This window comes from Aegilops tauschii, chromosome 1 (assembly GCF_002575655.3).
Source record: "Aegilops tauschii subsp. strangulata cultivar AL8/78 chromosome 1, Aet v6.0, whole genome shotgun sequence".
NCBI lineage: Eukaryota > Viridiplantae > Streptophyta > Magnoliopsida > Poales > Poaceae > Aegilops > Aegilops tauschii.
The window spans coordinates 411,780,760-411,798,852 of NC_053035.3; the positions used below are offsets into that span (position 1 = coordinate 411,780,760).

At 42.9% G+C, this 18,093-nt stretch overlaps 1 protein-coding gene across 1 annotated transcript; it reads right to left on the minus strand.

Moving 5' to 3' along the window:
* Window positions 1-16,032: 16,032 nt before the first annotated feature.
* Window positions 16,033-17,357, minus strand: LOC109762893 (transcription factor WRKY45-1). Its single transcript, XM_020321784.4, has 2 exons — window positions 16,949-17,357; window positions 16,033-16,826 (listed from the first exon to the last, which is right to left on the minus strand). The coding sequence occupies exons 1-2, from the start codon at window positions 17,221-17,223 to the stop codon at window positions 16,190-16,192; spliced, it is 912 nt and encodes a 303-aa protein (XP_020177373.1). The 5' UTR covers window positions 17,224-17,357; the 3' UTR covers window positions 16,033-16,189.
* Between the last annotated feature and the right edge of the window lie 736 nt (window positions 17,358-18,093).

Here is an 18,093-nt window from a genome sequence, read left to right on the forward strand (position 1 = left end):
GGATAGATTTTGGACAACAACAATGTTATGATGTTAGACTCCTTGTGTAACTTTGGGCTTGACATCTCTATATTGTTCAAGTGGTTTTATTAGTACTAGCATGTTTTATCGTGGCCCACTTTTGGAATATTTTAAATTGGAACATAAGTGGTATTAATTCCACTAAAAATGGCTAGCTTTATCTAATAAGATTGAAGAATCTGGGTGCTCAGTTATTTGCATATAGGAGACAAAGAAAGTACATTTGGCCAGTACTTTAATTTTGTACAAGAATATTTAATAAGTTCGAGTTTGTTCCATTTGTTAGTGCTTCTAGTAGTCTCTTGGTTATTTGGAATGATGCTATATTTGAGGGGCACATACTATTCAACAATGACTTTGCCATTGTGATGAATTTCACATCCAATCACTCTGGGTCATCTTGGATCCTCACAATATTTATGGTCCTTGTGAAGGTGAGGCTAGAACCAATTTTATTGCTTGGTTTAAGAATATATAAATGCCTACTGATATTGACTAGCTCATATTGGGGACTTGACTATATCAGATATTGAAACTATAGAAATTTTGATCATGGGAACTTGAATAACATGATGGTTTTTAACGAAGCAATTACTTAACTTGGGCAGGTCAAAATTTCACTTAAAGGCATAAATTACACTTGGGAGTAATATGCAGGATGCTTTACTTTTGCAGAGATTAGACTGGTTCTTCTCCTCTGAATGTTGGACCATTAGTTTACCTAACACCATTGCTCTGCCCTTGCCAGGCCTATCTCTGATCATAACCCTCGTGTCATACAAATTGGAACAAACATCCCCAAATCCAATTTATTCAGATTTGAAAACTACTGGGTGGAACACAATGAATTCATGTATACTATCAAAAGAATTTGGGAGGAGAATGTCAACAAACTGGATGAAGGAAATATGCCCCAAATGGAATAATAAAAGTAATTATTTATTTCCATATTCATAATTAATGTTTATTTTCTATTCTATAATTGCAATAGTTCTCTAGTCTATAATAACCACACGAGACTCAGAGGAAAACTCAAGTGCATGTGTGTAATAGTAAGTGGTAAATATATTGCTAGTCCTGCCTCTAAGACTAGATTCAGTGTTGCAAGATGGTTTTGTTTTCCTGATCATGGGCATAGTTAAAGTAGCAAGGATGCTGGCAACATTGAGGACACATTGTTGGAAGAACATATGTGTTGAACAGACCCAATTTATTGTTATACCATGAGATCATATTGTCACAAGTTCTTGGTAGTATAGACACATATGTTAACGTTTGCATAATTCCGTATACATGAGAGTATTGAGTACCTTCATACCGTATCATGTACATTGGGGTTCGACAAACTTAAATGTAATAGGGTGATCATAAGAAAACTTCCAGGTGCATCAAAAAAGTATGACAAGGGACTAGATAGCTCGAGACTAGGATTTGCTCCTCCGAAAATGGACATATATTCAGTGTGACGGCATCCATCATCGTCTGGCCAGACACAACGTGACATGTTCATGCGAATGCCAAAACACGGGAATGAGAAAAGATAACAATACTGATAACGAGGATAACTGGCACCATGACCAAGTGTTCCTTCAGGTGACTGCTGATAAGTCTCACGCCGGGCTTTGTAAAGTATAACAAAACAAAGGGAATAGCACATGGAAACAACAAGTTAACTCGATACTTTTTTACGTGGGTGTAGGGTCAATATGGATGTCCACGGTTCGGCCATTGATCATTGACCAGATGAAGTTCTAGGTCATGTTTACAATTGACTGACCCGCGGGGTCACAACCTTAAGGGTCATCGAGCTGTTGAGAATTAGACATGTGGGGGCATGAGAAAAATTCAGTGGAAAAGTTTTGAAAAGTTTCAAAGTGAAGAATGGAAGTGTTTCGGAAAAAACAGAAAGTGTTTCGAAAAAAACCAAAAAAATATCATGAGGCACCAAATAACCTGGAAGGCTCGGAAAGATTATGGAATTTTTTGGAGCATCCCAGAATGTTCCAGGGCACCATTGGTTTGTCCCAGGGCAAGTGGTGTCTACTACACAACCTTCTTCTTGTAGACGTTGTTGGGCCTCCAAGTGCAGAGGTTTGTAGGACAGTAACAAATTTCCCTCAAGTGGATGACCTAAGGTTTATCAATCCGTGGAAGGCGTAGGATGAAGATGGTCTCTCTCAAGCAACCCTACAACCAAATAACAAAGAGTCTCTTGTGTCCCCAACACACCCAATACAATGGTAAATTGTATAGGTGCACTAGTTCGGCGAAGAGATGGTGATAGAGGTGCAATATGGATGGTAGATATAGGTTTTTGTAATCTGAAAATATAAAAACAGCAAGGTAACTAATGATAAAAGTGAGCACAAACGGTATTGCAATGATAGGAAACAAGGCCTAGGGTTCATACTTTCACTAGTGCAAATTCTCTCAACAATAATAACATAATTAGATCATATAACTATCCCTCAACATGCAACAAAGAGTCACTCCAAAGTCACTAATAGCGGAGAACAAACGAAGAGATTATGGTAGGGTACGAAACCACCTCAAAGTTATTCTTTCCGATCAATCCATTGGGCTATTCCTATAAGTGTCACAAACAGCCCTAGAGTTCGTAGTAAAATAACACCTTAAGACACATATCAACCAAAACCCTAATGTCACCTAGATACTCCAATGTCACCTCAAGTATCTGTGGGTATGATTATACGATATGCATCACACAATCTCAGATTCATCTATTCAACCAGCACATAGAACCTCAAAGAGTGCCCCAAAGTTTCTACCGGACAGTCAAGACGAAAACGTGTGCCAACCCCTATGCATAGGTTCATGGGCGGAACCCGCAAGTTGATCACCAAAACATACATCAAGTGAATCAATAGAATAACCCATTGTCACCACGGTTATCCCACGCAAGACATACATCAAGTGTTCTCAAATCATTAAAAGACTCAATCCGATAAGATAACTTCAAAGGGGAAACTAAATCCATTACAAGAGAGTAGAGGGGGGAGAAATATCGTAAGATCCAACTACAATATCAAAGCTCGCGATACATCAAGATCGTATCACCTCAAGAACACGAGAGAGAGAGAGATCAAACACATAGCTACTGGTACATACCCTCAGCCCCGAGGGTGAACTACTCCCTCCTCGTCATGGAGAGCGCCGGGATGATGAAGATGGCCACCGGTGAGGGTTCCCCCCTCCGGCAGGGTGCCGGAACAGGGTCCCGATTGGTTTTTGGTGGCTACAGAGGCTTGCGGCGGCGGAACTCCCGATCTATTCTGTTCCTCGAAGGTTTTAGGGTATATGGATATATATAGGCGGAAGAAATACGTCAGGGGAGCCACGAGGGGCCCACGAGGGTGGAGGGCGCGCCCAGGGGGTGGGCGCGCCCCCTGCCTCGTGCCTCCCTCGTTGCTTTCCTAACGTGCACTCCAAGTCCCCCAGATTGCTTTCTTTCCAAAAATAACTTCTCCAGAAGGTTTCATTCCATTTGATATTCCTTTTCTTCAAAACACTGAAACAAGGGAAAAACAGGAACTGGAACTGGGCTCTGGGTTAATAGGTTAGTCCCAAAAATAATATAAAAGTGCATAATAAAGCCCATAAACATCCAAGATGGATAATATAATAGCATGGAACAATCAAAACTTATAGATACGTTGAAGACGTATCAGCAAGGCCCAAGTGGGGACAACCACATGGGCCCTAGTGGTCCAATAGTGGGGCGCCGCCCTTTGGCTTGGGGGGCAAGCCCCCCTTTTGGTGTGGCCAGGGTTTGGAAGGGTGGTTCACCCCTTGGGGGCAGCTGAAGGAAATATGCCCTAGAGGCAATAATAAAGTTGTTATTTTATATTTCCTTATTCATGATAAAGATTTATTATTCATGCTAGAATTGTATTGATCGGAAACTTAAATACATGTGTGAATACATAAACAAATATCATGTCCCTAGTAAGCTTCTACTAGACTAGCTCGTCGATCAAAGATGGTTAAGGTTTCCTAACCATAGACATGTGTTGTCATTTGATAACGGGATCACATCATTAGGAGAATGATGTGATGGACAAGACCCATCCGTTAGCTTAGCATATTGATCATTCAGTTTATTGCTATTGCTTTCTTGATGACAAATACATATTCCTTCGACTATGAGATTATGCAACTCCCGGATATCGGAGGAATACCTTGTGTGCTATCAAACATCACAACATAACTGCGTGATCATAAAGATGCTCTACAGGTATCTCCGAAGGTGTTTGTTGAGTTGGCATAGATCGAGATTAGGATTTGTCACTCCGAGTATCGGAGAGGTATCTCTGGGCCTTCTCGGTAATACACATCATAAGAAGCCTTGCAAGCAAAGTGACTAAGGTGTTAGTTGCAAGATGATGTATACGCAATGAGTAAAGAGACTTGCCGATAATGATATTGAACTAGGTATGAAGATACCGACGATCGAATCTCGGGCTAGTAACATACCGACGGACAAAGGGAATTACGTATGTTGTCATAAGGTTCGACCGATAAAGATCTTCATAGAATATATAGGAGCCAATATGATCTCCCTCGGTCATATTTTCATAGTGCTTAGGCGAAGCCCTGCGGAGATAGCATCACCATCACCGTCACCACGCTGTCGTGCTACCGGAACTCATCCACTACTTCGCTGTATTGCTGGATCAAGAAGGCGAGGACGTCACCAAGCTGAACGTGTGTTGAACGCGGAGGTGCCGTACGTTCGGTACTCGATCGGTTGGATTGCGAAGAAGTTCGACTACATCAACCGCGTTAACAAACACTTCTGCTTACGGTCTACGAGGGTACATAGACAAACTCTCCCCTCTCGTTGTTATGCATCTCCTTGATAGATCTTGCGTGTGCGTAGAATTTTTTTGTTTTCCATGCAATGTTTCCCAACAGCTGCCCCCTCCCCAAGTCATCACCTCCTTGGCCTATTATAAATAGGTGGGGGCAACCCCCTCCATACGTGTCTGATTTTTCATGGAGCCTGCCCTTTCTCTCTCTCTCTCTCTCACACACACACACACACGAATAGTTCGTGCGTCGTTAGGCTCCTCCTCCTCTAGTTCTCTGATGTATCTCTTGTTCTGGATGGCGAAGCTGTGTAGGATGGATGATTCTGTATGCATAGATACCTATAGAGGCACTGTATGTTTGGTGCTTGATCTATGGATCAGTTCGAGGGATGAATTCTCGCGGCTGTGAGGTATAACCTAGCTGCAGTAATCTGAAGGAAATATGCCCTAGAGGAAATAATAAAGTTATTATTTATTTCCTTATTTCATGATAAATGTTTATTATTCATGCTAGAATTGTATTAACCGGAAACTTAGTACATGTGTGAATACATAGACAAAACATAAGTGTCCCTAGTATGCCTCTACTTGACTAGCTCGTTTATCAAAGATGGTTATGTTTCCTAACCATAGACATGTGTTGTCATTTGATGAACGGGGTCACATCATTAGGAGAATGATGTGATGGACGGGTTTATGCATAGATGTTATATGCACGAGTAGAACACAAAGAGTTGTGGGCGATAATAGTCATACTGCTTACCAGCATGTCATACTTTGATTTGGCGGTATTGTTGGATGAAGCGGCCCAGACCGACATTACACGTACGCTTATGCGAGACTGGTTCTACCGACGTGCTTCGCACACAGGTGGCTAGTGGGTGTCTGTTTCTCCAGTTTTAGTTGAATCGAGTGTGACTACGCCCGGTCCTTGTTGAAGGTTAAAACAGCACACTTGACGAAAAATTGTTGTGGTTTTTGATGCGTAGGTAAGAACGGTTCTTGCTAAGCCCGTAGCAGCCACGTAAAACTTGCAACAACAAAGTAGAGGACGTCTAACTTGTTTTTGCAGGGCATGTTGTGATGTGATATGGTCAAGACGTGATGAGATATAAATTGTTGTATGAGATGATCATGTTTTGTTAAAGTTATTGGCAACTGGCAGGAGCCTTATGGTTGTCTCTTTATTGCATAAGATGCAAGCGCCATATAATTGCTTTACTTTATCGCTATGCGATAACAATAGTTGCAAAAGCAAAAGTTGGCGAGACGACCATGTGAATACACGTTGATAAAGATCAAGATGATGGAGATCATGGTGTCATGCCGGTGACGATAGAGATCATGACGGTACTTTGGAGATGGAGATCAAAGGCACAAGATGATGATGGCCATATCATGTCACATATTTGATTGCATGTGATGTTTATCTTTTATGCATCTTATTTTGCTTAGTACGACGGTAGCTTTATAAGATGATCCCTTACTAAAATTTCAAGGTATAAGTGTTCTCCTTGAGTATGCACCGTTGCGATAGTTCTTCGTGCTGAGACACCACGTGATGATCGGGTGTGATAAGCTTTACGTTCACATACAACGGGTGCAAGCCAGTTTTGCACACGCAGAATACTCAGGTTAAACTTGACGAGCCTAGCATATGCAGATATGGCCTCGGAACACTGAGACCGAAAGGTCGAGCGTGAATCATATAGTAGATATGATCAACATAGTGATGTTCACCATTGAAAAATACTCCATCTCACGTGATGATCGGACATGGTTTAGTTGATTTGGATCACGTGATCACTTAGATGATTAGAGGGATGTCTATCTAAGTGGGAGTTCTTAAGTAATATGATTAATTGAACTTTAATTTATCATGAACTTAGTCCTGATAGTATTTGCAAACTATGTTGTAGATCAATAGCTCGCGATGTAGCTCCTCATTTAATTTTTGATATGTTCCTAGAGAAAAATAAAGTTGAAAGATGTTAGTAGCAATGATGCGGACTGGATTCGTGATCTGAGGATTATCCTCATTGCTGCACAGAAAAATTATGTCCTTGATGCACCGCTAGGTGACAGAACTATTGCAGGAGCAGATGTAGACGTTATGAACGTTTTGACAAGCTCGGTATGATAACTACTTGATAGTTAAGTGCCATGCTTTACGGCTTAGAACCGGGAGTTCAAAAATGTTCTGAACGCCACGGAGCATATAAGATGTTCCAAGAGTTCAAATTGGTATTTCACAATGTTACTCATGCCCGTGTCAAGAGGTATGAAACCTCTAACAGTACTTTGCCTACAAGATGGAGGAGAATAGCTCAACCAGTGAGCATGTGCTCAGATTGTCTGGGTACTACAATTGCTTGAATCAAGTGGGAATGAATCTTCCAGATAAGATAGTAATTGACAAAGTTCTCTAGTCACTATCACCAAGATCCTAGAACTTCGTGATGAACTATAATATGCAAGGGATAACGGAAATGATTCCCAAGCTCTTCGTGATGCCAAAATCGGTGAAGGTAGAAATCAAGAAAAGCATCAAGTGTTGATGGTTGACAAGACCACTAGTTTCAAGAAAAGGGGCAAAGGGAAGAAGGGGAACTTCAAAAAGAACGGCAAGCAAGTTGCTGCTCAAGTGAAGAAGCCCAAGTCTGGACCTAAGCCTGAGACTAAGTGCTTCTACTGCAAAGGGAATGGTCACTGGAAGTGGAACTGCCCCAAGTATTTGGCGGATAAGAAGGATGGCAAAGTGAACAAAGATATATTTGATATACATGTTATTGATGTCTACTTTACAAGTGTTTATAGCAACCCATCAGTATTTGATACTAGTTCAATTGCTAAAGATTAGTAACTCAAAACGGGAGTTGCAGAATGAACAGAGACTAGTTAAGGGTGAAGTGACGATGTGTGTTGGAAGTAGTTCCAAGATTGATATGATCATCATCGCACACTCCCTATACTTTCGGGATTAGTGTTGAAATAAATGTTATTTGGTGTTTGCGTTGAGCATGAATATGATTTGATCATGTTTATTGCAAATACGGTTATTCATTTAAAGTTAGAGAATAATAGTTGTTCTGTTTACATGAATAAAACCTTCGATGGTCATACACCCAATGAAAATAGTTTATTGGATCCCGATCGTAGTGATACACATATTCATAATATTGAAGCCAAAGATGCAAAGTTAATAATGATAGTGCAACTAATTTGTGGCACTGCCGTTTAGGTCATATTGGTGTAAAGCGCATGAAGAAACTCCATGCTGATGCGCTTTTGGAATCACTTGATTATGAATCATTTGATGCTTGCGAACCATGCCTCATGGGCAAGATGACTAAGACTCCGTTCTCTGGAACAATGGAGCGAGCAACTGAATTATTGGAAATAATACATACTAATGTATGTGGTTCGATAAGTGTTGAGGCTCGCCGCGGGTATCATTATTTTCTAACCTTCACAGATGATTTGAACAGATATGGGTATATCTACTTGATGAAGCACAAGTCTGAAACATTTGAAAAGTTCAAAGTATTTCAGAGTGAAGTGGAGAATCATCGTAACAAGAAAATAAAGTTTTCTGCGATTTGGTCGCAGAGACGAATATTTGAGTTACGAGTTTGGCCTTCAACTAAAACAATGTGGAATAGTTTCACAAACTCATGCCACCCAGAACACCACAGCGTAATGGTGTGCCCGAACGTCATAACCGCACTTTATTGGATATAGTGCAATCTATGATGTTTCTTACCGATTTACCACAATCGTTTTTTGGGGTTATGCATTAGAGACAGGTACATTCACGTTAAATAGGGCACCATCTAAATCCGTTGAGATGACACCGTATGAACTATGGTTTGGCAAGAAACCTAAGCTGTCGTTTCCTAAAATTTGGGGTTGCGATGCTTATGTGAAAAAGTTTCAAACTTATAAACTCGAACACAAATCGGAGAAATGCGTCTTCATAGGATATCCAAAGGAAACTGTTGGGTACACCTTCTATCATAGATCCAAAGGCAAGATATTCGTTGCTAAAAATGGATCCTTTCTAGAGAAGGAGTTTCTCTCGAAAGAAGTGAGCAAGAGGAAAGTAGAACTTGATGCGGTAATTGTACCTTCTCCCGAATTGGAAAGTAGTTCATCACAGAAATCAGTTCCAGTGATTCCTATACCAATCGGTGAGGAAGCTAATGATGATGATCAAGAAACTTCAGATCAAGTTACTACCGAACCTCGTAGGTCAACCAGAGCACGATCCGCACAAAAGTGGTATGGTAATCCTATTCTGGAAGTCATGTTAATAGACCATGACGAACCTACGAATTATGAGGAAGCGATGATGAGCCCAGATTCCGCAAAATGGCTTGAGGCCATGAAATCTGAGATGGGATCCATGTATGAGGAACAAAGTATGGACTTTGGTTGACTTGCCCGATGTTCGGCAAGTCATAGAGAATAAATGGATCTTCAAGAGGAAGACAGACGCAGATAGTAGTATCTACAAAGCTCGAATTGTCGAAAAAGGTTTTCTACAAGTTCAAGATGTTGACTACAATGAGATTTTCTCACTTGTATCGATGCTTAAAAGTCTGTCCGAATCATGTTAGCAATTGCCGCATTTTATGAAATTTGGCAAATGGATGTCAAACATGCATTCCTTAATGGATTTCTTAAAGAAGAGTTGTATATGATGCAACCAGAAGGTTTTGTCGATCGTAAAGGTGCTAACAAAGTGTGCAAGCTCCAGCGATCCATTTATGGACTGGTGCAAGCCTCTCGGAGTTGGAATATACGCTTTGATAGTGTGATCAAAGCATATAGTTTTATACAGACTTACGGTGAAGCCTGTATTTACAAGAAAGTGAGTGGGAGCACTACAGCCTTTCTGATAAGTATATGTGAATGACATATTGTTGATCGGAAATGATGTAGAATTTTCTGGAAAGCATAAAGGAGTGTTTGAAAGGAGTTTTTCAAAGAAAGACCTCGGTGAAGCTGCTTACATATTGAGCATCAAGATCTATAGAGATAGATCAAGACGCTTGATAAAGATTTTTCAATGAGAACATACCTTGACAAGATTTTGAAGTAGTTCAAAATGGAACAGTCAAAGAAAGAGTTCTTGCCTGTGTTGCAAGGTGTGGAGTTGAGTAAGACTCAAAACCCGACCACGCTAGAAAAATAGAAAGAGAATGAAAGTCATTCCCTATGCCTCAGTCATAGGTTCTATAAAGTATGCCATGCTGTATACTAGACCTATTGTGTACCTTGCTATGAGTTTGGCAAGGGAGTACAATAGTGATCAAGGAGTAGATCACAGGACAGCGGTCAAAATTATCCTTAGAAGACAAAGGAAATATTTCTCGGTTATGGAGGTGACAAAAGAGTTTGCCGTAAAGAGTTACGTCGATGCAAGCTTTTACACCGATCCAGATGACTCTGCGTCTCAATCTGGATACATATTGAAAGTGGGAGCAATTAGCTAGAGTAGCTCCGTGCAGAGCATTGTAGACATAGAAATTTGCAAAATACATACGGATCTGAATGTGGCAGACCCATTGACTAAACTTCTCTAACAAGCAAAACATGATCACACCTAAGTAACCCTTTGGGTGTTGGTCACATGGCGATGTGAACTATGGGTGTTAATCACATGGTGATGTGAACTATTGGTGTTAATCACATGGTGATGTGATCTAGATTATTGACTCTAGTGCAAGTGGGAGACTGAAGGAAATATGCCCTAGAGGCAATAATAAAGTTATTATTTATTTCATTATTTCATGATAAATTTTTATTGTTCATGCTAGAATTTTATTAACCGGAAACTTAGTACATGTGTGAATACATGGACAAAACATAAGTGTCCCTAGTATGCCTCTACTTGACTAGCTCGTTTATCAAAGATGGTTATGTTTCCTAACCATAGTCATGTGTTGTCATTTGATGAACGGGATCACATCATTAGGAGAATGATGTGATGGACAAGACCCATTCGTTAGCTTAGCATTATGATCGTTACAGTTTTATTGCTATTGCTTTCTTCATGACTTATACATGTTCCTATGACTATGAGATTATGCAACTCCAGAATTTCGGAGGAACACTTTGTGTGCTACCAAACGTTACAACGTAACTGGGTGATTATAAAGATGCTCTACAGGTGTCTCCGATGGTGTTTGTTGAGTTGGCATAGATCGAGATTAGGATTTGTCACTCCGATTGTCGGAGAGGTATCTCTGGGCCCTCTCGGTAATGCACATCACTATAAGCCTTGCAAGCAATGTGACTAATGAGTTAGTTGCGGGATGATGCATTACAGAACGAGTAAAGAGACTTGCCGGTAATGAGATTGAACTAGGTATTGAGATACAGATGATCGAATCTCGGGCAAGTAACATACCGATGACAACAGGAACAACATATGTTGTTATGCGGTTTGACCGATAAAGATCTTCGTAGAATATGTGGGAGCCAATATGAACATCCTGGTTCCGCTATTGGTTATTGACCGGAGACGTATCTCGGTCATGTCTACATAGTTCTCGAACCCGTAGGGTCCGCACGCTTAACGTTCGGTGACGATCGGTATTATAGTTTATGTGTTTTGATGTACCGAGGGTAGTTCAGAGTCCCGGATATGATAGCGGACATGACGAGAAGTCTCAGAATGGTCGAGACATAAAGATCGATATATTGGAAGGCTATGTTTGGACATCGGAATGGTTCCGGATGAGTTCGGGCATTTACCGGAGTACCGGGGGTTACCGGACCCCCCCCCCCCCGGGGGGGAGCATATGGACCTTAATGGGCCTTAATGGGAGAGGAGAGAAGGAAGCCTAGGAGCCGCCCCCCCCCCCCCCAAGCCCAATCCGAATTGGGTGAGGGGGTCGGCCCCCCTTTCCTTTCTCCTTCCCCCTCTTCCTTCTATTCCTAGTGGGACTAGGAAAGGGGGAGTCCTACTACTAGGAGGAGGACTCCTCCCCCCTTGGCGCGCCTAGAGAGGCCGGCCGGCCTCCTCCCTCCCTCCTTTATATACGTGGGGAAGGGGGCACCCTAGAACACACAAGCTGACATTGTCTTAGCTGTGTGCGGTGCCCCCCTCCACCGTAATCCACCTCGGTCATACCGTTGCAGTGCTTAGGCGAAGCCCTGCGCCGGTAACTTCATCATCACTGTCATCACTCCGTCGTGCTGACGAAGCTTTCCCTCGACACTCAGCTGGATCGAGAGTTCGTGGGACGTCACCGAGCTGAACGTGTGCTGATCGCGGAGGTGCCGTACTTTCAGTACTAGGATCGGTCGGATCGTGAAGACGTACGACTACATCAACCGCATTGTCATAACGCTTACGGTCTACGAGGGTACGTGGACTATACTCTCCCGCTCGTTGCTATGCATCACATAGATCTTGCGTGATCGTAGGAATTTTTTGAAATTACTGCGTTCCCCAACATAATCTGCATCAAAATGCTCCACCACCTCTTCTCTCTGTTGCGCTACATTCGTGAGCAATCTAATCTAGATCCAATCTCACATGTGTCTTCATAGTGATCCAGGGATGGTTTGTAGGTGCAGATTTCTTTTCTACTACGTTTCCATATATAGTGGACAGTGCCAAAATTCCTACTACAAAATTCAAAAGGTTTAGAAAAGGGGTGAAAATCTAGTCTAAAGGGATTTCAAATCTCGCTACTTCAGTTAAAGATGCCAATGCCCTTATCACCCTTTGGGAAACTATTTAGGAATTTAGGAGGCTAACCAATATTGACTGGAATGGCAGAGAGATCATCAAGGAACATCTCCTGAAAAATCCTTCTTTCTAGAGAGCATGTTGGAAGCAAAGAGTCGCCATTAGGTCGATTATAGTGGGCGAGGAGAATTCAAAAAAATTGCAAGCAAAATATGGACACAACAAGATCTCTATGCTGAAAGATGACACAGATACTGAATATCATGAGCACCAACCCAACACAACCCTTTTATGGAGAGCCTTTGAATAAAGACTTGGTTAATCATTTCAAACTTCTTTGCTAGATCTAAACTCTCTCATTAAAAAATGTGATGAGATTCAGTGTTTAGATATCTTCTTCCCCAATAATGAAATTGATGAGGTTATTAGGATGCTTCATGTGGATAATGGGCCTGATGGTTTTGATGGGCTTTCATTAAATCTTGTTGGAGCATTATTTTTCATGACTTCTGTATACTCATTTAGGACTTTTTTCATGGAAGAATTAATTTGCAAAGTATCAATGCGTTAGACGTCACCTTGATTCAAAAAAGATACGACTTTGACTACAAGTGATTTTAGGCTTATCTCTTTGCTAAATTGCACATGGGAAAACTCTATGCATACTCTGGTGTGAAGGCATTGATCATGGACAAGCGAGGAAGGACGGGCAAGTCGCTGACAAGGAGCGAGGAGTGAACCCCAAGTGTCGCGTAGATTACACAACTTCTAGACACCCGGAGCTCGGGGTTCAAGAGCGCCAGAACTTTGGACTACCTTTGAAATTGCTTGTGGATACCCAAGCTCGTGGACCCTGAAACTATGGCCCTACCGTGTCACCCTCTCTAGACAGCCTGGATTCCCCCAGCCCCACGGATCTCTGAGATTTTCTATGAGAAAATGGTTGGGCTAGGGCCATGGAATCTCGCCTACGTCCATACATGTTCGTGGGAAATTATATATATGAGAGACTAAACTAAAGAGAAGTGTGCTCGTATATCTCCCCAAGTGGGATCAAGGCCTCCCTCTTGTGGAGAAGATTCCTCTCACATCCATCTCATCAGATGGGTAAGAACAATCCTACCTTGCTATCGTGTTCCATCAGGAATTTAGAATCAATTGCACCTCTTGCATTGCCTTTTTAGTTATAAAATGAACCTTGGCTTGTGAATCTTCTCTATCATATGTTTTCCTCCATGTTTCCCTTGTGTTTTGATTGTGATCTCCCTTTAGTTATTACTCTTCATTGTTCCTCAAATCCACCTCCAATTTGTGAAGATCAGGCCACTCTACGGCTTCCCGCATACGACAAGTCCCCTGACACTGCGATGGGAGTTTGGTAGCATCTCCTCACTTTCTCTAATCAATGAAAGATTCGCCTGCACGATCAGTGTGCCTGCTCCTCCCTTGAAGGGCTTGTTCCCTTTGTCATGCATATAGTCATTCAGTGCTGATCACTCTTGAGAATTCATGTGCCTACACATGAGCAATCCTGGCGCTTTAGGCCTACTTCCATTGCGGCACTTGTTAGGTCTAGATTAGCTCAGATTCATTGTTTTTTTGGTTGTCAGAGGGTTTTCCGTTCCTTTTTTGTTAATAATCGTATTTTTTTGGTCACTCATGCTATATTGGCTTTTTTCTTCTTAAGAAAATGACGAGCTCCCACGAGTGTTTGAGAAAAAAATATCTATCACGAGAGAACAATAAACAAGCTATTGGTAATGCAGTGTCATCAAATTGAAGAATGTGCTAAATAATCAAACTCAGGGCCTCACAAAAGTAATCCCAGTCTGAGCGAGCAGATTGACAAGCCTTTTTGTGAGGAATTCGGTATATACCATTGAGAACTTCCTCATATGCCCAGACACCACTCAAAAAATTTCGACATCCAAATATGCCCTTGTTCTTTTGTGGGGTATAGATACATTGCTACCGTGAGTTAAGACGTTTACTATGTACAAGATTTATACTGTGTTCATATGTTATCATATTGGCCATTCTACAAGTTAGGTCCATAAATAATAACAAAAGCTCTCTGCCAAATTATAAAGGTCAACCATCTACCGCGTATTCTTGCTTGTGATCATGAGATGTTATTTCTTCATTTAGAACTTCGAAATTTCTGCCAAAATTTGATTGAAAAACTTGACAACTTTATTCATCTTAAACTATTGCACAAAATTGGCTAAAATTAGACTAGAATAGTAAGGACCACATTTATAATTACTATAAATATTTCATTTTTTTGAGAAGTTTTCCAACTTTTTATCAGAAAATTGCTAATTGAATTTCTCTTAAACTACTGTCCAAGACAGGTTGAAAGATTACCATCATATATACTAAAGACATGATTTATAATTCAATGCATGGTTTTCACACCTTTTTGTGAACTTATGAAATTTTGACGAAATTTTGTTAAAAAATATATAGCCGATTTTCAGTGTGAAATATATAGCCGAAATATACTGCCTAGTTTTTACTTATCTATAAAACTACTAAATATCATTAATATATGCACTAGTATTTTCAGTATTTTTGAATAGTTTCAAGTTGTGGCCAAACATTGATTTTATCCATTTCCACACAAGCTAAGGCAAAGTGAATAATAGTTCCAACAACCAAGTGTACGTCAACCAACGGTAGTGGCATATTTGAATGGTTATCTTGAATGGTATTTGTGCATATCAGCGAGTTCCTTGTGTGTGTTTTTCTATCTCTCCATCTGATGTCTGTTAGCAAAATAATTAATTAGTACTGCTATAAGTACATACTAACATACTACTCAACTCGATCATCGAGGTAGCTAGGATGCAAATTGATGAATGTTAGGCTACCCATTTGCATGCCTACAACGAGGAGTACTGCTACTATATACGACTTGATCGGTATTCTCTAGCTTATTCCCGCGCCTACTCCCGTTGCGCTCAATATGCAATGGGGATTCTTAAACTCGATCTTGCTGGCGATTGGGGTTGGGACCATCGTTTAATAAATCTTTACTTCGCATCCTTGGCTCTATGAGCAAACATTTGATAACATCTCGCAAAAAGAAAAGACATAGAATAACATGATGATGCTTACAGCAATTTGACTATAACCGGATAGGCTCCTCCTCCCACCTAACGCTCGTTTATTTACGTGCGAGTCGTGCACACGCAAACGTGCATGATTAGAGATTTAGAGTTCAAGGCCTCCGATGTTGTGGGCATGGGCACACACCATGTAGCCAACACAGATCCAGATTGTATGCCCGCAAAAAAAATGTCCAAATTGTATGTCTCAGGGCAGAGGGTTTGACTACAGTGGCTACGGACCTCATATCGTGCGCCATGTCCATCCTTAAACCTAACGCATCAGCATCGCCGTTGGATTATGGGATATGCTCTTTGGACGGTGTAGATTAGCAACCAGCTCAGATTAAACTACCACATCAAATGATTGTGCCAACACTCACTCTCATGTTGTTCATCACTGGCTGCTACAACAAATATAGATAGAAACACATACGTATTTCACAAAAACATCTGCGCTGAGAGAACCAGAACAGCAACTAAGCTATTGGAACACCCGCAAAAAAAACCAAAACACTAAGCTATTGGAACAGAGGAATGGCGTCAAAATCCAGGAACTCGCAATCGAACGGGCTGTCGCCGAAGTGGTCCCAGTCCAAGCAGCCGGACAGAGGGTCCCATGCCGGCGATGCACATGAGAAGTCGGCCGACGAACTCAGCTCCGCCGCCGCCGGATCCACCGTCTGTGAGTCCTCCGACGTTGACTCAACTTTGGCCTCTTTCACTTCGAATTCCTCCGGCGAACACACGGCCTGCGACGAGCCTGAGGCCCCGCTGTCGCTCCTCCGGACGTCGTCGGTGTCGCTGGGCGAGGAGAGCCACGGCGAGCCGCTGCTCGCGGTGGCCGACCCAAAGTTGATGACGAACGGCTGCATCTTCACGTCCTCGGCCTCCAGGACGGCGCCAGCGGCGTCGCCTTGGCAGCAGGTGTGGTCGCCGAAGTAGGTGATGACGTAGAGGGAGGGGTCGTCCTCCGCCTGCTGGACCTGCCTCGTCGCCGGGCAGCCGATGTCGTGCTTGTAGGTGCACCTGAAGTAGAGCCGCGGGTGCTTGTTGTTGTGGATCTCCTTCTGCCCGTACTTCCTCCATATGAAGCCGTCCTCCGCCGTCCGCCTCCTCTCGACTCTCGCCGCCTTCTCCCCGCCGCTCGCGCGCATCCTGAAGAAAAAGGTAAAGCCGTATTGTTAAATCAATGCTCGCCTGAAACCTCAACGCCGGCGCGGTGGGCAACACCGCTCCGCTCATGTGCAAGTGCAACAGCAGTTTGCTAGCGAGCCTACCTTCTTTTCGGCCTCGTCAGGTTGTCAGCGCCGCCGGGCCCCGACTTTCGCTTCCTGCCGCCGGAGACATCGACCACGGCGCCTTCACCGCCGTGGAGCGCGGCGAGCGCGCGGTCGCAGCAACGGAGGATCTCCGCGGCGAGCTCCCGGATCCCGGCGTTGTCGGGGGACGACGCGCCCCGGAGCAGGGCCTCGAGGACGGCGGCGGAGTCCCGGCCCTGCACGACCAGCTCGGACACGCTGGGACAACCCGCGGGAGTGACAAGTGCCGCCATGTGTGTGCTGATCCAAAGATTGCTTTCTACCTTGGCTCTACGCGACTCCGATGATTGTGCTGTGGCAGCTTCTCTGGATCTAAAGCTTTTCGTCCGAGGAGGCGGAGGTGGTGGTGGTGTTGGTGGAGGTCCCCGTGGAAAGGTGGTGAGGATTTATACACGCGGCTGAGTTTGGAATTTTGGACAGCGCCAGATCGAGGAAGCAGCGGCAACCAAGGAGCACATGGCACGTACTACCAACGTACGTATGGTGGTGGTGAGCTCGATCGAGAGAGTGAGGCTCGCTCAACCAAATCAATTAACTTTACCCACGTGCCGTTTCGAATACGCGCGGTTGCTTCCTTCATGTACCGCGTCGCGTGGCGCGTCGTGCCTCAGCTACACTAACGAGAGTCGTTGCAAGGGACCAACCGAGGCGTTCACACCCGCACACTTCACAACTATAGTTGATGGTTGCAATGGCATTTAGGTAGTGCGTACTACCTTTTTTTGAAAAAAAAAATCAAGCCATTCATCAACTGTTAACGTAGTACAAAAAACTCCAGAAAAAAATTTCATGTCCGAAGGTCACTTAGCGACGACTACAAGCACTATAGTGAACCAAAAGTGCACCGCCATCATCGCCCCTCCATCTTCGGAGCCAGACAAACCTTGTTATAGTAGACAGTCGGGAAATCGTCGTGCTAAGTTTTCATAGGACCAACGCGCCAAAACACCAACCGTCGCCGATGAAGAGAAGCGCAGATCGGAGGGATCTAACCTATAGACACACAAAAAAACCGAACGAGGACCGGATCCACGTGGATCCACCGAAGACAAACGCCAAACGAATCCCACGAAATTTGGCAAAGACAAACCTCTAGACGCCCA

Bases quoted from the DNA above. Each gene is read 5' to 3' on its own strand.
- LOC109762893 (XM_020321784.4), bottom strand. From the start codon at position 17,223: ATGGCGGCACTTGTCACTCCCGCGGGTTGTCCCAGCGTGTCCGAGCTG. The intron at 16,827-16,948 runs GTAGGCTCGCTA...CTTTTTCTTCAG, and splicing joins CTGACGAGGCCGAAAAGAAG to GATGCGCGCGAGCGGCGGGG.